Raw genomic sequence first — 25,857 nt, 5'->3', positions numbered from 1 at the left:
AATGTAGTAATTTGTTATCGTAAATAATCAAGATTTTAAATATTTACTGTATTTTCTCTTGCCTCACTTTCATTAACATCAAAGTATCATTCACGCTTCTTGCACTAAGCTACTGTCCGCGGTAACGAGATGTAATTAAGCGATAGAAATTATTTATTTAACTAATTAAAATTGTCTGTCAATCACAATTAAATCTGCTAATATTTTCAAATTCAGAGTCAAGTCAAAGATATTTTTTTAATTTATTATATGAAAGAATTGCACTAGGTTATTAATAGTCAAAAATCTACCACTGATTTTAAAAGAAGTAACTCATAAACCGAATCATTAGACGACATTATAATGTAAGGTAGAAAACAATCTTATAATTAATTTATAGAAAAAATGATTTATTTTATTTAAGAAAGTGTTTACTGTTATAACCATTGTATATGGATTATCTGGGCGATTCTTTAAATAAATTAATTAAAAAACAATTATGATGATATTGATATTTCTTATAAATGAAATAAAATGCTTTTATTAACATAATATAGAGCTTAGTTAATTGATAAATCTAGATAGATTGTCGCACTACAAAAGAACTAAAGGAAACATGCCAACTTAATTATATTGGTTAGCGTGCTACGTTTCCAATGACATACTACTTCATAGTACGACACAACTTATTACTATCTTTACACAAACGTAATAACTTGTAAATCATATAATCTAATATATTCGTCAATTTGACACATGGTTTAACTGACGCGAGAATTTATAGTGACGAATAACGTCGAATGGCGCGATAAGGAGCTGTTTCTATTGGTTGTGTGAATCGGCAATAATCAGTTTCATTGCATTTTCCGATGTCACATTTTTTTCCCTTTTTTATGGTATAGGTTGGCTGAAGTGGTCACTGAAGACAATGAAGTTGTAAGAAATATTAACTATACCTTACATCGTCAATGTGTCACCAACATTGGGAACTAAGATGTTATGTCCCTTGTGCCTGTAGTTACACTGGCTCACTCAGTTCAACATCTAAGTTGTGTCCTACTATACTAGTGTACGTGTTCTTAGTATTGTAGTACAACCATTGGCTGCTATGTTTTTCATTGCGTTTTCATTTTTGACAGTCTATCTATAAATATGAATAAACAAAGATACAGAAATATTATTTTTTTATTTATTATTTAGTCTTATATATGATTTCGGGAATACTCTCTTAACTACATATGTATATTAAATTTAATCTTAATTCTAATTGGTATATTTCCTTTCAGATTAATTCTTAACCAGATTTTTTTTCTTTTCAGGTTTTCACGGTTATATATTATATATTGAATTATATTTTTATGTAAGACTTATAACGTTATGTATAATAAAATACATTTGTAAACTCACTTTAAAAAAATATTAAAATATTAACAACACATATTTACTATATAGTTAGTATTTTGTTAAAATTTAGTGATAAAAATGTTATAGTGTTTTTTTTTTTTTACATTCCATCCAATTATTTTTTTATGAAGCTCTCATAATAAGGGTTGTTTTTATAACACAAATTTCATCTTAATTGATTTATCAAATTAGTCTCAAAAAAGCAATGGACAAACAGTGATATGATACTTCAAAACATATTTTTAAAGTGAGTTTTCAATAAAATATAGTTTAAGTAAGCATGTTCCTTAATTTAGAAAGGTAATTATGTATTTTTAGGTAAATGTTCAAGCATGTCCTTAATTTATATGTAAAATATATCATTATTATAATTTATATTAGAAAAGTAAGTCGTTATTATATAACATGTAAATTTATTTAATTTCTGTATTTAACTATATTCCTGCTTGAAATCTGTCTTGGAACGAGGGTATTTGGGACCAAATATTTGACAATTTTGTGTTTAATTTTTTTAAATTTATAACCTTTTTTTTAAGAACTTCTTATAACCTCCTTCATAGGCTTTATCAATAGTGTTTTGATTTTTTTTTTTAATCTGTGCAAACTTCAAATTCATTTAAAAATGAATATAAGTAACCTGGTGTATAGCAAAAACATTTTCAATTAGTTGGTTATGTATAAGCTAGTTAGTTTGTTGTATGTAGTATGTTTTCTCGAAAATACTAAGCCGATTTTAATTCACAAAGAATAGTTGAATATGGATGCATATGTTATAAGCTTTATCGTACTGATTAAAGTATACAATTCCTCAATAAAATTTTTGATGCCTCAGACGTTCTGTACAATGTTAATTTATCATATACTAGCTATATGCTCATTCCATTATGTCAATATTAGCAGGTGAACGGCACTGCTAAGGGAGCCCCAGCGGTGCCGCCGCGCGAGGCCCCCCGGGACGCGCCCCCGCGGCCCCCAGCTCACGACATCACGAGGGACCAGATCGACTCCATCAAAAAATACCAGGTTAGTGTAGTATAGTGAATGATATTTATTTTATTAAGGACGTTTTATATGGAAAGCTGATACCTCGATGACGAATTAATATTATAATTCTGTATTGCATTTTGTGTATAACAATGCATATTATTTTTGGTTAAAATTTCTATTTAGAAATCGTACGTATGTATAAATAACATATAATATAAAATATCTAATTTATATTCTTTGCTAAGATTGATAATTGCTCTTTTTTTCTTATAATAAAATGAAGTAAGTAAATTATGTAGCCGATTAGTTATAAATTAAGTATATTAACTTGGCATCAAAGTTGCAGGTTATAATAGTCCCTTTCTGAGAAAAAATAATCATTTTTTAATCACCGTTTAAAGTCAATAATTTGTTATTAATCTAATCACCCATTGGTCGCTGGCATTCGATGACGCAATAAGCCACCAATCAGCGTTCAGTATTTAGTCATATAAGTAAATCTGACTTTGATTATTCTTATATATATTATTAGAAAATTACCATAGATACGGGAGCTGTTTTATGAAAAACCATACTATATAAGTAACATATTTATACATTATATAATATATCAACAGAGTAAAACTTTCGTTGTTTACGTAATATAAATTGGAAAACTAAATTCAAATTACTTCACGTGTTATAAGTTATGATTAAAAAATGTTGTTGATACGAAAAGTTATAGAAAAACTAATTTAAAACTAATATGAAGTTTGGTTATCGTATGAACTACGTACATTAAATAAGTTCAAAGTTAACAGATTATAAATTTATGCAGAATGTTGGTAATAGATTTAATTCTGACGGAAAATGTTTTATATCAGTTTGCGCGGGCTTTTTTATTTTTTAATTAAATCAGATACATTGACGTATGCATAGTTTATAGAGCCAGTTTTCATTGATAACATACCCGTGATAGGCTAATTAAATTATGGTCGATATATTTAAAATAATTAAAAAATATTTTAAACATTTACCGATTTCATCTGACCTTATAAGGTATATTCCAAGGCTTAGAGCTGGGCTATTAACTATGAAATGATTAATTACAAATTTTCAACATCCATGTAGTCACTACCAATATTTTTAGGACAAGGTATTCATTTATCTTATAAATTTTGGCTGATATGGCAACCATACGTTTACTTACAAAAAAATAAATAAATAAAGACTTGTGACCCAGTACAGGGTTTGTAGATGACGTTTACAAATTTACTTTTTCTGAATCAGACAATGCCATATACAAAACTTATACCAGAAAATGTAGTGTATTTCGGATAAGGTTTTATTGTACCACATCTTATTATAGATTGGCTTTGAAGTATCAACCATTTTAAATATAGACTATAGATATTACGGTATAAAAGTAAATATGTACAATGAAGTTTTTTTTTTTTTTTTTAATAAAACCCATTCATTAAAAGGGCACAAAAAGGTATTGTTATATAAAACAATAGCCGTTATAACAATTCGATGAGATAAATAATAATTTAAAATGTTATTCGGAAAGTTTAGAGAACTCGTTTTCAGTTATTGAAAAATTCTTCACATTCCGTACAAACGGACCGCGGTATTTATTTACAGGCGCCTGTTATTCACGGATATGTTTTTAAAATTAAAAATAATTACGACCTAATTGTTTAATTAAAAACTACTGTGATTTAATTTATTTAATGTGCCCTCAGTATTCTTTTGATAGGATATAATTTGGAAATTGGAATTAGTGAAATAATTATTGGAATTTTTAAATCGGTATTACAGTATATTATGTTGATACTTCATTGGTATATTTAATGTCTTATATGACTACTGCAGCTTTCCTAAAAGTAATATATAAACCGGAATAAATTAAAAATTCATGAACTTCAGCAATACGATATCATTTTATCTAAACTAAGGCTCAAAATATAAATCCCATTTCATTAAGTGTATCTTCTTAATATACTTTTTTATCTGTAGTCTAGGCCTAGCTTAACTTTCAGCTTTTTGTATTTAGAATTCGTAAATTTTTCGGATTATTTTATTCAGAAATATACTCTTATAACATTAAATAAAATTAAGGAAAATTTTATAATGTTTAAAAAACAATTCGTTACCGATAACACAATACTTACCAACTAAATTATATTTTTTTAACTGGTAATATTTGAATATAATAATGACACTACACACTAACATAATTTGACAAATACAATGTTATTTGCGCATGTGTGTGTCACGTCACGCGAGTCTTTTGTTGTTATTTAATGTTTTGTATCGAGTTTCCTGCGCTTTGACCTCTTGTTTTGACGCCAGATATATTGTTCATAAACTGCGCTATTAGATTAATTTCGGTGTATTTTCGTCCGATTTGTTACGCAATTTAATTGCAATAACGACTTTGTTTACGTAAAGCTTGGAATCGTTCTATTATTCTGGTTTGAAGGGCCAGTAAGTCAGTATCGTTAAACATATATTTTATCATTTGTGCTTACATTTAATATCCGTTGGCAAATATTATGGATCCAGAAGAAAGTATTCACTTAATCGCACTAAGCGGTTTGATGAAACAAAATTAAAAAATAGTCTTGTTTACGATACTAATGCATTTATGACGTATTCTAGATGACATTTGACGTTTCTGAATCGCGATGGCGAGATTCGTTAATTGTTTTTTATAGCACAAAAGAATAATCCAACGTCCGATACCCCACGTTCTGAGCCGAGGTGCGATCTCATAGGAAACACCCTCAGGACGAACTTCACTTTCGAGCTCGAAAGGGCGTAAATTACAAGCCTTAGTCTAGTACTCGCCGGAACGTCCGGTGACGCTGTAAAGGCTAGTAGGAATAACAGCACTATTTCACATACGCTTTGGGTTAGAGAGAGAGAGAGAGAGAGAGGCGGATTCTGTCTACCACTGTTGTATGCGTGAGAGAGAGGGAAGCCAAATAGACTGGTCCCGTAACGCGTTACGTAACGAAGCAGCACACTAATAAAAGTTATAACTTTAAAAAAATGGTTTATGATGATTTATAAAAAAACTAGTGACACGTTAAAAATATGTATAAATTGTGTTATTAGTTGTTATAACGAGCATATTTTGTGTCATTGCAACATTAAAAATTAATGTTACGATTGCGAATTCTGATAAAAGAATACGGTGAGTTGCATCCACGTGTTCGTTCGTTTTCGTATTTTAAACTGGAAATATAAAAAAAATAAATGTCCAATATAAAAAAAAGTATGATAAGTACTTAAAATATCAGTCAAACCGACTTGTCTCAAGGACTCTCGAGGACTTATAAATACATTGTCGCTGTAAGAAATATTAACATTCTTACATCGGTAATGCTTCACCAATATTGGGCTCACATATGTTATGTCCCTTGTGCATATAGTTACACTTGCTCACTCTCCCTTAACACCAGAATATAACAGTACCGAGTACTGTTTGGCGGTAGAATATCTGATGGGCTACCTACCCAGCCGCACAAAACGTTAGCACCAAGTAATTATACGATAAGTAATTTAAATGTAATCAGGTCAATCAAAGCGACTTGACCTCGGTAGATTTGATCTTTATCGAGAATATTCTCACTTATGGTTGTGTGCTCAAAGAAATACATTAATTTTATAAAATACCAGAATATTAAATTCAACGTAACATTAATAAATTGGTAAAAGCCGGTGAAACTATCGCAGATACTTTATTAATAGCACTGTTCAATAAAACCTTCTTTCCTTCCTTTTTTTTATGGTATAGGCGGACGAGCATATGGGCCATCTGATGGTAAGTGGTCACCGTCACCCATAGACAATGATGCTGTAAGAAATATTAACTATTCCTTACATCGTCAATGCGCCACCAACCTTGGGAACTAAGATGTTATGTCCCTTGTGCCTGTAGTTACACTGGCTCATTCACACTTCAAACCGGAACACAACAATACTGAGTACTGTTATTTGGCGGTAGAATAACTGATGAGTAGGTACCTACCCAGACGGGCTTGCACAAAGCCCTACCACCAAGTGAAAAAGTTTAGTCGTTTTTTCGGTTAGTGTTAAAATAGAAAGCAAAATGTAATATATAGATTTGAATATTATAACAGATAATAAATCAAAACAACCAGTTTAATTTAAATCCACGGTGTGACGTGACGCCGACAGGAAACATTCGAAAACATTGTGATTTTTCCTTTGTATTGTATACGTATATTATGTACATATATATCCTACAGTGACACAGATCCATCGCAGAATTACCATATGTATATATATATAAACGTTAACTATTCCGTTTCAACATTCGTGTATAAAGATTTTTTATCAATGTATATTTTAACTTTTACGATTTTTAACGGTTGTTTTAAAAAAAATATGTAGAATTTTACCGGTATTTATAATCCCGTTCCTACTTGTATAAAGCCGATTGTTCTCTTTATTCGTAGTAACGGATTTAAATGGGTGCTTATTGTGGATACTTTACTGACATAATTCGCGGGAAAATACGATTTAGCCGATATAAATACAACAACAACAGCCTGCAAGGTTTGAGGAGAAGGTTCAGAACATATTCCGCCACGTTGTTCCAATGCGGTTTGGTGGAATACACATGTGGCAGAATTTCTATGAAATTAGACCGCTGAGCACGAGATAAATTATAAACACTTAAGCACATGAATATTCAGCGATGCTTGCTTGGGTTTGAACCCGCAATCATCGGTTAAGATGTACGCGTTGTAACTACTGGGCCATCTCGGTTGATCTATTATAAATATTCGACGCAAATGGATTCGTAGTAAGCGGCTAGTACAATATGAAGATCGTGTTCGTAGAATGTCTATTTTTAGCTAAGTATTCAAAATTGTCCTGTTTTCACGTTATGTGTTGCAAGTATGCAAATGGCAATCTCGCTAGATGTCGGTGTCTTTGAGATGGTCGTGATTCGAGATACTTGAAGTGTTTTCGGAACTCCTTTGTGATAACTATCTCACCTTAACGCTCTGCCTACTTCTTTTGAATTTTGTAATGGATTAATCTTTTTTTTTTTAAAATGTAACATTTGTTTCAAGGACTAAAAATTAAAGTGATTATCTTTGAAAATGTTGTAACTTAAGTTTAAGTGTAATTAAACTGGAAACAGGCAAGGTTTGATTTCATATTCATCTGTTACTAGTTCTGAGTGCTCGGCCACTGGATGTTTGGATGTTGATGGTAGGATGGCGCTCTGTCATATTGGCCACCCGAAGCCACACTGTTCTAATTGAAAAAAATTAAAATTGCGAGTAAAAATGCGTCGCATTGGCGCCTCTAAAAATTTGTTGTGTCAATTGTGCATGTTGTTATACTGGTTCAGATACCCTTCAAAATGGTACACAACAATACTGAATATTGTTCTTAAGGCCTAGAATATATGATGAGTGCCTGAGATAGAGATGAGATAGACCTTCCACCGAGTAAATATTATTTCCTATTGCGTTATGCCAAATGTTATGGCAAACCTTTCTAGCTTTTGTAATCTTGTAAATGTTCAAATATTATGATTTGAGAAATGTAAATTTTACATTAATATCGTTAAGGTTATATCGTACCCGTTGTTGTCGGGAATACAAGGGAATTAAAGTTAAGCACTTAAATCGAACTGATCGAATATATTCGGAGCAATCCAACAGTAAACGCAGTCTCAAGGAAGGCTGTCCATCTGCCTGCCAGTCTGCTAAACCCTTTTCTTACATACTGCGCCGAATAAATGAGACAAGAGAATGATAAATGTATGTATGCCAATTTTTTTATGAAATATTCCAGAAATGTAAAAAATAATTCATTTAACGTACGGCGTAACTTTATCAGTGAATAGAACTATACAAAGTATACTTGCCTCGTGTATACGTAAGGATTTGTCATTAATTTAAGCATTTCATTGATTAGAACACGCATCGTTAATTAAATTTTAATATTTTTTTTATTATTGTAATTTACTACGAGTCTTTACTAATAAATGACAGAAGGAGACGATTATTTTGTAATACCTAACTAAAAGACTGCTAAACGAATATATATAAAACTTATAACAAAAGATGTAGCGCTTTTCGGAGAAGGTTACGTTTCTATTTTAATCACTTTCGCGAAATAATCTGTGTCCGGTACATGTAAAACAAAAAAAATAGGCTTTTAATGTCAAAAGCGCGAATTTTGAATTTCGAATTCTTGTGTGATCTATTCCACGATATGATGCCCGAGGCAAATGTTATTACAAATCTGTCCAGTGGTTCGCGTGTGACTGAATTACAAATATCCCAACACACGAACTTTCGCTAGTTTTAACATATGACTTTATTTATATAGAACGTGTTTTTGTTTTATTCGTATATTAATTCAAAAAGGTGAAGAGTTTGCTAGTTTTAACGGACTTATAAGAGCATATCAGTATGATTTGGGCTGTTTATCCAAAAAAAAAAATATATATATATAGACAGCCGTGAACGATGATATACCATCGGAACAAATTTTCATATTTCGAACATGGAAAAAGTATTTTAAGACGACCGTGGTCGAGTCCTGTGTACGACGGTTGTCATGGGTACGCTAGTTCGAGGTCCCGGGTTCGACTCCCGGGTTATTCTTTGTAGAAAAAGTTTACTGGTTTTCCCTACGTTGTCTTGGTTACCGTCGTTACCTCTGATTTTCCATGACGCAATTGCTTTAGCTACTTACATTGTGAACAGAGTAATGCACATACATTACTAGTTGTCCAATATTTATTATTTATTTATCAGAATCTCTGTCCATCCTCATAGTCATCTGATATTCATACCGAATTTAATAACAGTAAAGAAGGATATATTTCCTCATTACAATATTACTAAGTATTCACAGAGAAGTAACAAATTTGATAGGTGAACGACACTGTAATTCGCTAAAAGGATTCAACCCTTGTTATTTGTTCGAAAGTCCGATTTTATTTTCAAGTTTTCTGTGAGCATTTATATCAGGGATACGGATAGAAGTTAGGACCTCACATTTTGCGAGGATAAGCTTTATTATATAACGTACCTTTATGTATAACGTGAAATTTTATCGCAGTAAAGGAGTGTTTTATGTTTCGAGGAGAATTCGCATTCGTGTACTCAACATGTGAAGAGCGTTAAGAAGTTTATTCAAAATATATTCTGAATACTAAAACTTGTTATAATGGTGAAATTTGTCAAAAAACACGAAGGTCACTCAAGAGGGTTTCTTTATGATGTAGTTAGCGAACAGGTAAATTGGTGACCAATAGTTATAGACTATATAGTTTTATTGTTGATACAAAGTGGTTTTATTACAATAATAATCAACATTAAAAATAGAGTTATATGGTTATACTTCAATGTATATAGTTGTGTTTAACTGTATATACTTACTTATTTATTATGTTTATATCAGCTATGTACAGTCGGGGTAAGAAAAGGTTCGTCACCTTAAGATCTATTTTCGTGTGCTCAGTATGAGCGATAATCTGCTTTACCGATTTAGAATGACATATTGCGTCGCGTTGATTTGATGTTTAGACTCAAAAGGTACTAAGAGTTTAAGACTTGATAAAGGAATTAATTTGAAAACTGACGAAGGTTTTCTTACTCTGACTGTACACCTCTACCTCTTTCTATATCTGTTTCTTTTTCTACTTTAAGGTTGCCTGAAAAAGATCTCTGCTTTATCGATGAGGCCGCTTTGTGCATCCTACTTTAACGTTACTAAATTATGTTTTTATTGGTGTACAATAGTAGTAGAAGTATTTTGATTTGATTTGAGTTATTAAATTAGAAACATACTATACATGAAATCAATAAACAAATATGTCACACGGCTGGGATAGACTAGATAGATAATATGTATATGTAGATAGAATACTAACTGTTACGAAAATAAAATTATTATTAATAGCCGTTCCGGTTTAACGTAAATAATTTATCGAAGGGATGAATCGAGTCGACAAATTTCGGGTCAGACTAGCATTCCCTGACACGGAGCATGAAATGACGTCTCCAATGACGTCAGACTCCCGAAAACACGTCGAGCATTCTCAATAAATAACGTTGGTTGAATTACAATGGGTAGAAAGATTTATTAATAACATCTAAGATTCAAATGGCTTTTTTTTCTGGAAGTTACTATGTGGCGGTTTATTTGTATGTATCATTATCATAGTATAAAACGAAGTCTTAAAAATGTACGATAATTTACGAATATTTCAAAGTGTTTGTTTATTATAAGTAATTTAAACAAACAGTACAAGTTAAGTCTCTGAGTTAAGTGAAGGAGTAATACAATACTGTCTAAATCATTACTACTGCATTTCGGACCATTAAATAAAACCGCCGACTGCCAGTCTAGTACATAGCTAGTATTTAATTAATTAATAATGAACATTTAAATTAAATACTTCAGTAGTTCAAAACGAAAATCGAAAAATCGAATTTGTAAAAAAAAAACGATACAGATAATTAATATTACATTAATTTGCACAGATGAAAAAAGTGCAACAATTTATAATGCCCAATATTTTTATTTTTTTTTAGGTTAAGAGCTTATTTTTTAGTTATGACCATAGAGACACGTGAAATAAAAAGAAAACTTATCATTTTAAGGCAACATCATTTTGTTTTACATATTATAGTAAGCTTATGTAAGAAAGCATTTCTCATTTCGTGATAAGAACTTGCCATACAATGTATAGCTTAAAAATATTATATTCTTTTATTATAATGAAGTTTCCGACATTCGTTTTCAACGATCAGTCTTGAGTTCTTACAGAACACTAGTAGGTCGCGAGTACTTATTTCCGTTGTATGTCAATCGAGACTTTCAATTAATTAATATGAAAAATAAATTCGACTTAAGAATCTCATTGCAATTAAAATTGTTTATAATTGAAGTTGATACATCCGTACCAATAAAATTCCACAAAAAAATGTAACTATGCCGTTACATCAATTTTAAATGTGTTTTTATCTATGCTGTATTTTTAAATGTTGAAAAAGAGTAACTACTGGTTCTTCTCGGTAGAATCTACTTTCCGAACCGGTGGTAGCTTCACTTAAACGACGATTCAAAAATGCTTGTTGAAGCCTACTTGTATAAAGCATTGATTTGATTTGATTCTCTTTATAGTTATTACCTTTTCTATATGAAAACCAAATTCAAATTAAGTGTTTTGTCAGATGCGTTGTGGTTCGATGAAATTTGGGAAACACTGGCTTATGCAAATATTCGTTAAGGTATTAATGTCGCACATACCGATTATGCCTCGGTCTAATAACAATTTAATGTTGTTGTTTTCCGGTAGTGACAAGCACAAGGCACATAATAACTTATATCCCACGGTTGCAGCGCTTTTGTAACGCTAGGAATGCTAGATATGCCTCAGATTATATCGGGTATCATTGTCTATATATATATCACTATACGAGATACTATGTTTCAATACATCATGTTTATGATGAATGATGAATGAATGAAACGATCGCCTCCTGGCTATTTCATCTCATATTAAATTTTTAATTTATATAATATATGAGACAAACAAAAAAAAAACCCACTGAGTTTATTTCGCCGGTTCTTCTCAGGTCGGGTGTTTTCTTTTCCGAACCGGTGGTAGTGTTTCAATTGACCATCAATAAAAAAGTGTAATGCTTCTATATTGAATAAAGTTATTTGAGTTTGAATAACTTCACATTTATCTCACTATATAATGTTAATTTAAAAGTATCAAGCTATACCTATTATTTATACTAGGCGATACCTTTTGAAAATTATAAAACGTTACTGGTATCACAGAAATCGTCACCCCCATTTCCATTGTACCCCCTGCGGTTCAAACGATCGCCGTACTAAATTTCATCAAAATCGGTTCAATTTAAGCGTGAAGAGGTTACAAAAGTCACTTTCGCATTTATAATGTTTAGTTTAGATTCTTTCGTAAATTTACATTAACCAACTATACTAATCTATATTATATTATTATTAATATTATAAATGTGAAAGTAGCTCTGTCTGTCTGTCTGTAGCTCTTTCACGATCAAACCAATGAATCGAAAGTGATGAAATTTGGTATGAAGCAAACTTAAACTTCAAGCAAGTATAGGCTATGTTTATTAACTATAATATTACAACCAATCCTCTAAAGCTGGAGCGAATATTAAATCTCTATTTTCAAATTTATCTTTATCTTTTATCTTTAGACTTTTCCAGTACAAATATACCTATGTAATATATTACTTATTACCAATGTTTATAGAAATCACAGAACTCCCCTTCAAGACCAAACGTAATACTTTGTAATTATTTCTAATATTGTTCTTCTGGTATTCGAGGGTTGGAACAATTGACAAGAGGGTGGTATCTACACAGCATCCTTACCACCTTACGACCTAAACCTTACCACCTCCTCTTTGCTCCAATCTATTCGAATAATGACAGGTCGTTCCATCGTCTATTTCGATTTTACGACATCATTTAAAATTTCTAATGTTTTCATATTAAAAGTAAACTCATTCATCTCGAGGTTTTTGTCTCAAATCATTCGTAGCTCGGTCGTTAGTTACTTCTACGTGAGGTGATAAATTTAATAGTTGCTGCTTTCTTCGTTTACTCGCATTTCATTCATTCATTCATTCTCTCTGTTCAATGATACAGGAAACAGGAAACATCCCTAGAAATCATTTACGTTACATAAGAACGTTGCATTCGAGTTCGACCTTGAATTTTTAATTTCATCTATATTATTTACTATTATAAACTCTGTATGTCGGTCTGTCGCGCTTTAACGACCAAACCGCTGAACCGAATTTGATGAAATTTGGTATGAAACAAATTTGAACTCCATGAAAGGACATAAGCTAGTATTTTTCCTAGCACATGACAACCAATACCTTAAAACGCGAGCAAAGCTACGGGCGACTACTATTGCTCAAATAAATTGCTCAAAATGGTTACAAAACGATTATTATCATATAACTTCCTTTTATTCCACTGTTATTCAATTGTCTCATACTTATTTTACGTGTTAACCGATATGTAGAATTCACTTTATGTAAATACATTTTTACATTTGTTACGATTGAAACGAAATAATGAACGTTCAATTTATATTTATAACGCTGGGAAGTCGTAACGCATGCGGTTATTTGCCTCTTGTTTAATACACACTGTTTCATAATTTCCAGTAAACAGTAGGTGAGGCGGTCTCGTTGCGTCAGCGAATATTTAAGGAGTTTGCGGACTTAGTTACTTTGACTTGGGTTTACAAGACATTACATTTTTACAAGACTCTTTTAAACTTTTTATTTGTACTTCACCCAATAAATAAATTAAACAATAGCTCAAGTCTGTATTCGTATACAAACAACACTGATTGTCACCTTTCGATTTATTAAGATAAGTCACAGTCGCCTACAAAATAAATTAACGAAATAATATATACAAAACTGGTGCGCTATGACACTGCTCTTGTATCTCGGTTATACAAAACTCTCCTTTGTTCATTCATTTCTGCAGTCGACTGTACGAGTAACTAGGTTTCGCGTAGGGCCGGGCGACAGGCGGAATCGGTAGTATGCCGCGATACTTTGCGTCGGAGTGACGTTTCGTGAGTTAAAAAAAAAAAGTTGTGTCACTTTTGCCTCCAATTTTTAGTTCGGCAGTGTCAGTGCTAATTGCCATTTCGAATGTGTTCTTTATTTGAAAGTGTTGAATGGCCATTTATTTAGTGTCGTGCTGTGTATACGAAATGTTTACCAAGGAGTTTTGTAAATATTTAGATTTAGTCGTTTGCTGATGATATAAAAAAATATAGGTACCTATATTTGAATGAGGATTTTTTTTAATAAAAGGTAATGGTTCGGAAAGTTTCAAATTAAATTGATTTATTTCTAAACGTTTTGCTTGACGAATTCATCGTACTTTGTATGTGTGGGTGTTTACAAACGTACGTACGTAATTCGATTGTGTTTGTATTTATTTATGAAAATAAGTCTTTATTTTATTCACGACTGTTTTGTAAGGTCAGACATATTTTAATATGGCATTGTGACGTTCGTTTAAACGTGTATCTTTTACAGATATTATATTGAATATATTCGTTATACATAACTATATAATACACTTATATGTAATCTTCAAGGCATAGCCTTACATACATAATAAAAGTAATTTTCGATGACCTCCGGGGCCAAGTAGTGTGTACACCGGTTTTCATGGATACGCCACTTCAAGGTCCCAGGTTCGATTCCCGGCCGAGTCGATGAAGATAAAGTTCATTAGTTTTCTATCTTGTCTTGGGTGTGAGTGGTACCGTCGTTACTTCCGATTTTCCATAACACAAGTGATTTAGCTTTACATTGGGATCAAACTAATGTTGTCAAATATTTATTTATAAAAAATCTTGAATCAGAACGTAATGTAAAATGAGACAGTATTATTATTTTTATCGTAACGTTGATTATGAATCGATACTAATATTTACGTTGTTATTGTAAAATAACTTCGGTCGCTTATCACAATAGATGTAAACAAGATCTCAATTTACGGTTATCCCGCGGGAAATTTGTGATGTTTAGAGATACTTTGGTGAAATATTGAAATGTTTCTCGTTTGCTACACTAACTATAAATGACGGCGTGTGGCTTGCACGAAAGGATAATATTATATTGTTTCACTTAGCTGTGCCCGCGACTTCGTCCGTGTTCGAATTTAACAATTTTTTTTATTATTATGGTAGCCTAAGTTACTCGTTATTACATCAGCGATGTGTTAGTGAAAGTCCCGTTAAAATCGGGTCAGCCGTTTCGGAGATTACACGGAATAAACAACACTTAAAAAATGTTTTTTTTTGTATATGTATGTACGCTATCGTGTAAAACATACATATGCAATTAGTAAATAGTAATCGTTTTTGTAACATTACACACAGACACTCCAATTTAATTACATGTATATATTGACTCTAATATATAATGTTAAACGAATTTATAATGCTGGAATAAATCTATTATTATATAGCAAATTAACTCGTCGGTGTAGTGGTTATATTACAGTGCAGCAGTTCCAAAGTCATAGGTTCAAACTCCGGGTTGAGCGACAACGGAGTACGTTACACTATAACTATATCCACGTCAACTCTTTCTGGTCATGTGTGAGATTGAGGCACACACACAAATGATTGCATAAGCTTGTGCACAATATTGCACAAACTTGTGTATACGAGTATATTTCGAGTAGTTCCTATCGTTTGAAAATAGCCGCACCGGTCGATAAAAATCAGGTTATAATCATTGTCATCAGTATAAATTAAGAGGAATACATAACTTTTTAAATCGATATACCTATATAAGTTAATAAAACATTCGTATTCCGTTTCACTTTTTATGGTATAGGTTGGCGGTCGAACATATCGGCCACCTGATGGTAAGTGGTCACCATCACCCATAGACAATGACGCTGTAAGAAATATTAACTATTCCTTACATCGTCAATGTTCCACCAACCTTGGGAACTAAGATGTTATGTCCCTTGTGCCTGTAGTTACACTGGCTCACTCACCCTTAAAACCGGAACACAACAATACTGAGTACTGTTGTTTGGCGGTAGAATAACTGATGAGTGGGTGGTACCTACCCAGACGGGCTTGCACAAAGCCCTACCACCAAGTAAGTTCACATTTAATCAGTTTATTAAATCTTTTACAAGATTACCAATATTGAAATTAGCTGAAATTATGTTCAGACGAACCGACTATAGACTCAATAATGAGTATATTCCACCAATTAAATATGTAATAAGATAGATATGTTAATTTAATATTATATATTCTATAACTACATTAATAAATATACATCATTACATAGTATAAAACAAAGTCGCTTACCGCTGTCTATCCCTATGTATGCTTATATGTTTAAAATTACGCAACGGATTTTAATGCGGGTTTTTTTTTAATAGATAGAGTGATTCGAGAGGAAGGTTTTTGTGTAATACATAGATAATATAGTAAAGAAACACTGATAAAAAACAAATAATCTGTAGTATATTTAGTATAGCCCTGGTGTAAAGCCGGGGCGGGTCGCTATTTATTAAATAAAAGATTCGTATTTTTGATGTAACAGATAAAGTTATTTTGCATAAAGAAGGTATGATCAACATAGTAATGAGCTATGATTATAATAAAACACTATGTATACTAATTATCGGATTGCGAATTAGACGTAAATGAGGCTATAATTTCGTATAATGACAATTAATTATACTGAGTTCGTATTCTAATCGCAATGATTGTTAATTGAGATTTGTTTTTTTTTTTTTAAATGATTATGTAAATACTACCGCCCCGGCTTCGCACGGGTGCAATGATATGAAATATACTACAGAATGTCTTATAACTTTTACAGTGTTTTAGTCATTAGACAAAACAAAACGCTACATCTAACTTAAATTAGCTGTGTTTCTCTATTATATTGTGCATGTATTTATACATATAAACTTTCCTCTTGAATCAACCTATCTATTTAAAATCGCATCACAATTAGGTGTGTATTTTTAAGCATACATAGGGATAGTAAGCGGTAAGTGACTTTGTTTTATACTGTGTAATAATGCTGTCGATCTTGAAAATGTTAGGTATACCATCTATATGCTGTTACGATAGGACCTTTTATAACTGAATTACGGAGCAATGATTGTGTGTACTGTTGGAAAAACAATTGGTTGATTCTAATTTTTAAATTAATATTAACTTAAACGTTTGTTTGTAAAATCAATAAGTTCATACAAAAATAATTTTAAAATGTAATATAATGTTTCTCTACTGTACACCTTCCTTTTTTTCAAACGGTACAATAATTTCAGAACTGCTTGTGCAAAGTCTTTTAGGACAATTTTTGCTTAATAAGTACAATCAATTAATAGTATGAAAATAAATTATTTAATTTATTCCGTATAGATAACCTTGATGGTATTGCTGACGGTACTCAAAGGCGTCAGTTGACGTCATAGAACGCTCTATTCCAAAAGGTCAGAACTGAACTTAAAAGTAAAGTAGCTGGATGAGATGAGAAGCGCTATTGATGAGAATTATGAGTTATTTCAATGACAAAATTATGAGAAAACATAAATATTATAACATGAAGCTAACTATAGCGTTTTACGTGATTATACGTTGTAATATAAAATTAAAACATGTCTAAATTATTAGCACCGATAATCTATATTAATATTTTAAATGTGAAAGTAACTGTGTCCGTCTGTTTGTCGCTCTTTCACGACCACACTGCTGAATCGAATTTGATGAAATTTGGTATGAAACAAACTTCAAGAAAAGATATAGGCTTCTATTTTTGTCTGACACATGACAACCAACACCCTAAAACGCAAGGAAAGCTGCGGGCGACTACTATTGTATCTTGTATATACTCTTGAAAAAATTCACAATGTAATATTCGAGCAGCGTTAATAGACCGCAAATAGTACAAGTTATTTTGTCGGGTAACACCCTCTTCAAAGTCCACCCTTATCGCGTTAGGTTAAATTTATTTCCAAATTTGTCTCTTATATATCAAAAGAATTCTCCTAAAAGTATTAAATTGGATAAAAAGTACCCTTTCTAGAGTAGATCGAATTAAAGTGGAATCGATACTCTGTTCATTTTTAGTCAAGCTTTTATTTTGTATATAATACACTAATGAACTTAAACTCTCCTCAATAAAAGATGGGATGCCTTAGCCCATCTGTGGGACATTTAAGAATACATTATTTTACATCGTATTATAAGTGTGGAGGACTATATAGTATCGGTTTTTCACTCATGAGATTTAAACACAGTGGAAAAGTATCTCCATTGGAAACCAATATTAGTAGATAGACTCATTAATATATATAGAAGATTATTCAGTACCCACGACACAGGTTTCCCACACTTCTAGGGTCCTCACTGAAGAATTAGGTCGTATATATTGTAAAAAAATTAAAACTGAATTTGATTAATATTATAAATGCTATCGTAACTCTCTGTCTCCTTACGCTTAAATTGCTGAACTGATTTTGATGAAATTAATGTTAATATACGTTTTGTACACTACAAACATAAAATACATAATAGAAAAAATAAAATCAGATATTTAATGTAAAGTATACATCACCCTAGTAAAGCCAGGTTCAGTTAGTTTAATATGTTTACAAGTATTAACTTATTAAGTAATAATACATAGCTACTACAATGTATTATCATTGAATGTACAACATGTACAAGAATATAATATAATAAATGTTAATCCCGAATTAATGACGTAATCTTAACGTCGAAATTATATTCAATATCTATTTGGAGTGTTTGTAACATATACAAGGTAAAATAACTAGCGGCTTGTATCTGGTTCTGGAAGGTATGAATTTATCCCAAAATTTCATCCCTTTTCATCATCCCAACAGTAATTTATGTTGCTCTGTAATTGGTTACTTAACCGTACAGAATTCTGCTACACTACGGGCTGTATCGTTTAATTTATCAGCGAGAACCGACCGCATTCGATCACTCTCATTAATCATTTAGTGAGTCACGAGATATCAGATTGATGTTTGAACTCCGTGACATAAGACCAGGGAAGCTTCGAATTCGATCATTTCAACAACGCCAAAATCGACTCGATCGATAAAAAAAAGTAACAGCCTACAAATTTCCCACTGCTGGCCTAATGGCATCCTCTCCCACCAAGAGGGCTTGGAACATTTCCACCACGCTGTTCCAATGCGAATTGGTGGAATGCACATGTGGCAGAATTTCAATGAAATCAGACACGTGCAGGTTTGCTCAAGATTTTTTCCTTCACCGTCGAGCACGAGATGAATTATAAACACAAATTAAGCACATATATACAGTGGTGCTTGCCTGGGTTTGAACCCGCAGTCATCGGTTATGATGCACGCATTCTAACCACTGGCCCACCTCAGCTCAACAACAAAATAGTAAAGAAACAAGGCATCCAGATAAGGATTTCCGAGATATCAGACAGATGATTGTATCTTATGTTTCGAAAATAAGAATCGGCAAATGCTACAAGTTAGCGCCCGCCGTATTTACTTACACCTGTCCTCCAAACGAGTTCCTAATAAAAACTGTCGATCTTAAACATCGAAGATGCCATTACGTAAAAACCTGTCAAGTGTGATAGGCAAGGAGCCGTGAGTCGATATGACTCAGACTGAAGCACTTTACAAAGTGTCGCATATTACTACCTAATTGTTGAAATAACTCACTCGTACTCATTAAGTATTTCGCTACTGTTGGTGCAAAGGTCACATGACACATTGAACTTTACAAGAGAAAACACAGTATATTATCTTGTTTTATTCTTATGACATTCATATAGTACATCTCTAAAACAGTATTTCCTTATATGTTTTTCTTTCTGCTGTTTTCAAAATTTAACTTACTTTTGAAACATTTATTTCACAACTCATAGTCGCAAGCTGCTTTGCTCGCGTTTAAGATTGTTGGTTTTCATGTGTCATGCGAAAAAAGCCTATGTCCTTTCTTGGAGTTTAATTGAGCTTCATACCAAATTTCATCAAAATCGGTTCAGCGGTTTGGTCGTAAAAGGGCGACAGAAAGACAGACAGAATTTTTTGCATAGTTTTTAATATTAATAAAGATGAGATCAATACAGTGATATACGACATATTGCAGTTTGAAGTAAAAATAGTTTTTATTCTTACATACGACCTTTTGCAATTGGAGCAACAGTCACCCATTATAGCAGACGAACCCGATCATCTGCTTAATAATGAAACAAATCGAAGACGATTCCGTTTCTCTCGCAATCAGGATTGATTGCGTTTTGAATACATTTACTCGTCAGTGTATTTGTCAGTGTATTATAAATTTTAGGATAGAGTTGCTAGACACTTGATAATACATAACATATTATAAATATTATCTTTTTAAAAATTATAATTGGGCTTACTCAATCAAGCCGAAAGTGCTGAATGCTTTCGAATAGGTTTTTTCTTTTTTAATTTATTCGAGGCGAAATGTCTTTTGTTTGAATTCTACGTAAAAAGTATTAGCTTTGAAAAAAATCTTACTGAACTCTGAACTAGATAAGTGAATGACCTTTTGAATTATTTGTAGTTTATTTTTATATTTGTAAAACGCTCGACTTAAATCGTCCACAGGCTCTCGGATCATTAATGCAACGCCACATTCACATCTATATCCATCGTTTATTTCTTACCTTGTGTTTTATTGAATATATATTATTTATAACCCGGTGCGGAATGTTTACAGCTAGTTATAGAATTAACAACAACAACAAATATACGTCTATAGCAATTTATAGTTTACTAGCGACCCGCCCCGGCCTCGCACGTGTGCAATACTGATACTAAATATACTACAGAATTTGTTTATTTAAGACACCACATTAGAAACTTCTAATATTATCAATGTTTCTTTACTATATTATCTATATATTGTATACAAAAACCTTCCTCTCGAATCACTCAATCTATTACAAAAAAACGCAACAAAATCCGTTGCTTAATTTTAAAGATTTTTGATATACTTGTCATTTTGGTTTAATTTAAATTTGAAGACTCAATACTCTCCTACGAGCCTAAAATAGGTGATATTTTTACATAAGGTTTAGTAATTTAATTCTTTATTAACATAAGAATTAATAGCATTAATTTTTTACATCAATACAAATATAAATTAAATATAGTTACTATATAAATCTTGACCGCGTGGAATGGTAGCAAGAATGCTACCTTAATTACATTCATTGCTTAATTCTTAAACATCGTTTCCCAAAAGGACCATTATGGCGCATAAGCCTTTCTTCCTTTTGATTAAATATTTATTTAAGAAAAATATTTTCATTGAGCGTTAAATATCTAGTACAGATAACATTTATCGTAATTCTAAGGTCATATCTTGGACTGGCGCTTTCGAAGGTCAGTGATCGTTGGGAAATATCTTAGATATATATAACATTGCTTAAATAATTTAATAGCTCACTGTGGTAATATCCCACAGCTTTTTGCTATTATATTAATTAGTTATTTTAATTATTAATTAAAACTAATTGAATTATGTAAGACCAACTTGAAGATTCTTATCTAAACTGGTAATAATTAATCGAAACATTATTTTTTTATGAAAAACTAATTAACTGTGTGTCCTTATATGAATAATAAGATTTCAATCATGTATATAGGTATATTTTCTTAGAAATCTAGATGGAAAACAAAAATAGGTAGATCTATCCGTATTCAACGTTTACGGAGTCGTCCCTATTCACCCTTTACGTTTATAAAGCCCATTCTTAGTTGATACTTAAAGAGCTTTAGATATTGCCTACTGAATACCACGTTTATGGGTCTTATGATAACTGGTGAAAAGTGAGATGGTTGCATCTTATAGATACCTACATATGTTGTATAGATAGAAATTTTAACTGATGAATAAAATATAGACGAATTTCTATACCTATGCGAAAATACTGAAAGGGTTTTAATGACAAGAACACATATGAAACAAGAATAAACGTAGTAAAAAACGTCACAAATGCTGTGGATTTGATTGGACGTGAAATTATTAACAATGTATTTGTATATGAAATTATATATATTATATATATTAGTCGAGATGGCCCAGTGGTTAGAACGCGTTCATCTTAACCGATGATTGCGGGTTCAAACCCAGGCAAGCACCGCTGATTCATGTGCTTAATTTGTCTTTATAATTCATCTCGTGCTCAGCGGTGAAGGAAAACATCGTGAGGAAACCTGCATATGACAAATTTCATAGAAATTCTGCCACATGTGTATTCCACCAACCCGCATTGGAACAGCGTGGTGGAATATGTTCCAAAACCTTCTCCTCAAAGGGAGAGGAGGCCTTTAGCCCAGTAGTGGGAATTTACAGGCTGTTGTTTTTGTTGTATATGAAATAAGCAGTGTCTTATTATTTACGTGTTTAATAATCTACATATTATAATAAATGATAGAACCAGATTTATTTAGCAAGCATACATAGGCTTTTTTGAATTAATTATGCTCCATGCAGGATAAGTATTGGGAAGAGATACTGATCTGTTTCCCTAGTTTATAAAAATGAAAAATTTATAGACATATATATAATATGACAATACTGAGTAAATGCTTTTTTTTTCTCAAATTGGATTTATACTTTGTAAGATAGATGGATGGATAGATAGATAGATAGAGCGTTCAAACAAAAAAAAATAGTAATATTAAACAGATACTTACGTAAGTAACACCACAAGTTTACGTGAGTTTTAGCTTTCGACGCGAGCGAATTTTCTAAAATCGCGGAGGGAAGGAATGAATTTCTTGCATAAGTTCCTTTAAAGTTTAAGTTAAAGTTAAAGTAGTGTTTGGTTCTTAATCTTAAGCAAATCTTTGTTGCTTGTTAGTTAACATATATGTGTATAGTTTTAATCATTAAATATGTTTTTACATAATTGAATTTGAGAATTTTTTTGTTCAGTGTTTCTTTGATTTTTACATTAGTTTTTTGTCTTAATAGTGAGTTATTTAGTGAATATCAATAAGAGTAGAATAGAGTAATAATGTAAGCGCTTCATTTGTCAAGTATCATTGCTAGCGATCCCGTGATTCAGGGTAAAGTGGACGGTTGGCTTTTCGTTAACGAATCCTTTTATAAAAACAACAACAGCCTGTAAGGTGCAAGCGTTCTAACCACTGGGCCATCGCGGCTCTTGAAAGTCAAGCTACGGATATAACAAATGATTCTAGTAATTAGAACTAATGAGAACTATTGCTGGCATACAAATCCTTTGTGCGTACAATCGCTACATAACGCCCGCCTCATTATCTCTGACATAATTAAATACAAGACCAGTACACGCGCGCGTACTGCAAGGAGCTTTGAAATTCCAATGACTTGAAAACTAATTTCAATGTACTACTTGGTGGGCAAGCGTAGGTGGTATTCTCATTCGATATACTGACAAACAGCAATTCTTTGTGTTATTGTATTTCGGTTTGACAGGGGAGTAAGCCAGTGTAAAAGACACAAGGGATATAACATCTCATTGCCCAAGATTGTTGTCACATCGATATTAGGTATTATAATAACTTCTTAAAACGTTTGTAATAGTAGTAACAATAAGTCATTTATTTCAGACTTATATGTCAATTATGTTAGAAACAATTATCTTATCCAAGATTTAGTACAATAAATATTTAAAAAAAAAAAATCAAAAGAAGTATATATTACACATGCACACATACATATATATAAATATATATGTGTGTACGTGTAAATTACATACCGACCGCTCAGCATGGACTTAGATTTAACGTTATATTGAGACTTAAATTAACTAGCTAGGCACTTATATAGGCAATACGTCTAAATTAAAATCTAAAACCAATGATGTTGTAGTAAACAGATATGTTATTAACGCGCAAAAAGTGAAGACTAGAAAACGTCCTAATTGGGACAAATCTAAAACAAATGTAATTATATATCTTAAAAAATAATGAATGTAAAAGTCTTAAAAATAATACAACTATTATAATTAATGTAATAACGTGGAGCTAAAATAAATTCAACATAATTATTCCTCGAGAAGGATAATTTCCCTCTTATAACCTAGCGTTCGTGTCGCAGTGTCCCGAAATATCTTAAGACCTCGGCGGGTATGAAGAGGTCATAATCCGCTGTTACGTAACAGACGTCCTCATTCTTGGACTGAAATATCCATAGTCTAGCGTAGCGTGGTATGGCCCGAGAAATAATAATATAGTAAAAATATATTAACACTTTCTATACGGTATTATTTTTTTCATACCGGCGGGCGTTTAAGACCTCGTATGAAAACTATCATAATACCGTCACGGGGGCTTATAAGACCCCGTAACGTTAAGGAAACTGAATTATTTATATGTATCACTTTCCTATTATATCAAATACACGTTACGGCCTCCGCTCGGGACGCATACAAGGCGTATTAGACTACGCACTGCATTGAACGTGTTAAGTAAACATTGACCACTAATCCGATCAAAGAATAAAAACATTATTAAAAGTTTCATCGAATTCGGTCCAGCCGTATAGAAGTCATTAGTTCAGTGACACCGAAGAGATTAAATATATAATGATGTATTTATAAAAAGCGCATCCAATTCACATATCGTCTGAATTTTATTCAAACGTATTGAAACTTACGAGCACGGCGTCTCGTTAGACTAATGGCCGACTTTTAAGGCTGCTGCCGTGGTTCGGGTTTGAAATACCAATGATTGAATCGCTTTTGAAGTTTTTATATCAAGGTTTAGACTGAAATTAGAAACGGCTATCATTGGAATTACACTTTCTTGCCTCATAAATTTTGTAGTCCTATTTATTTACCTCCCATTAGATTAGTAAAGAAAGTAAATAGGGAGAGTATATGCACACGTATTTAATATCGAGTAAATGCTAGAGATGAAATTTGGAAATTTGGTTAAGCATCATAATCATTACATACTATAAAACAAAGTCGCTTATCGCTGTCTGCCCCTATGTATTTGATGCTTTTTTATTGTTTTGAGTGATTCGAGAGGCAGGTTTTTGTATATAATACATGGACAATATAGTAAAGAAACACTGATAATTTTAGAAGTTTCTAATGTGATGTCGTAAATGTAATTTTTTGTAGAATATTTAGTATCAGTATTGCATCCGAATAATTTCGAAAGCGGGGCGGGTTGCTGGTTATATTAAAACATTAAATCCACTATATAGATGATAAAAAAGCGTGGAGTTAATACCTGTTGACTTCCAAGCAGGATATATTAATTTAAATAACATGACTTTGTATTTTTTAAATGTTAAATAAGAGTAACTACTGAGTTCCTTGCCGGTTCTTCTCGGTAGAATCTACTTTCCGAACCGGTGATAGTTTTATATAATTGTAAAATGATGATTCAAAAGTGCTTGTAAAAGCCTTCTTGAATAAAGTTTATTTTGATTTGATTTGATATTATTTCATCTTAAAATATGTATACCTAACGCACCCCAAGTAATTGCATCTCTCCGTATCGTCATGTCTGTTTCATGTAAATTACAGAAAATGTCAAAGTCGTAAATTCTGTAAGTACGCGTAAAACATCCGTTTATGTTATAACATTTTTTTTTCGTCATAAATTCGTAAAGATGAACACTCAAATCATGTTCGTAACATAATATAAAATAAAACACTAAACGTGTAACTTCGTTTTATTGATGGTAATCTTTAAATACAACTTGTAACTAGTGTTTAGTGTATACGTGAATGATTTATTTCTTAATGAAAAGAACAAACATTTATAACGATAATGAATCCTTATTCATTACAACTTCTAATATTGAAATAAGTCGCTAATATAAGGAAATACAAAACGATTTTAAATTGAGTAACTAAC

At 31.9% G+C, this 25,857-nt stretch overlaps 1 protein-coding gene across 5 annotated transcripts in view; it reads left to right on the top strand.

The window, feature by feature from the left end:
* The window catches only part of LOC124535804 (protein PALS1), a 186,687-nt gene that overhangs the window by 106,002 nt on the left and 54,828 nt on the right, over positions 1 to 25,857 (top strand). For 3 of the 5 annotated variants that reach the window (XM_047112159.1, XM_047112160.1, XM_047112163.1), the window contains one exon: positions 2,281 to 2,406. In XM_047112159.1, the coding sequence (XP_046968115.1) occupies positions 2,281 to 2,406 (126 nt within the window). The remainder of the gene's footprint in view (positions 1 to 2,280; positions 2,407 to 25,857) is intronic. The other 2 variants (XM_047112158.1, XM_047112161.1) reach the window with 1 other exon arrangement.

Source organism: Vanessa cardui, chromosome 15, assembly GCF_905220365.1.
Source record: "Vanessa cardui chromosome 15, ilVanCard2.1, whole genome shotgun sequence".
NCBI lineage: Eukaryota > Metazoa > Arthropoda > Insecta > Lepidoptera > Nymphalidae > Vanessa > Vanessa cardui.
This window is presented reverse-complemented; position numbering and strand designations above follow the sequence as displayed.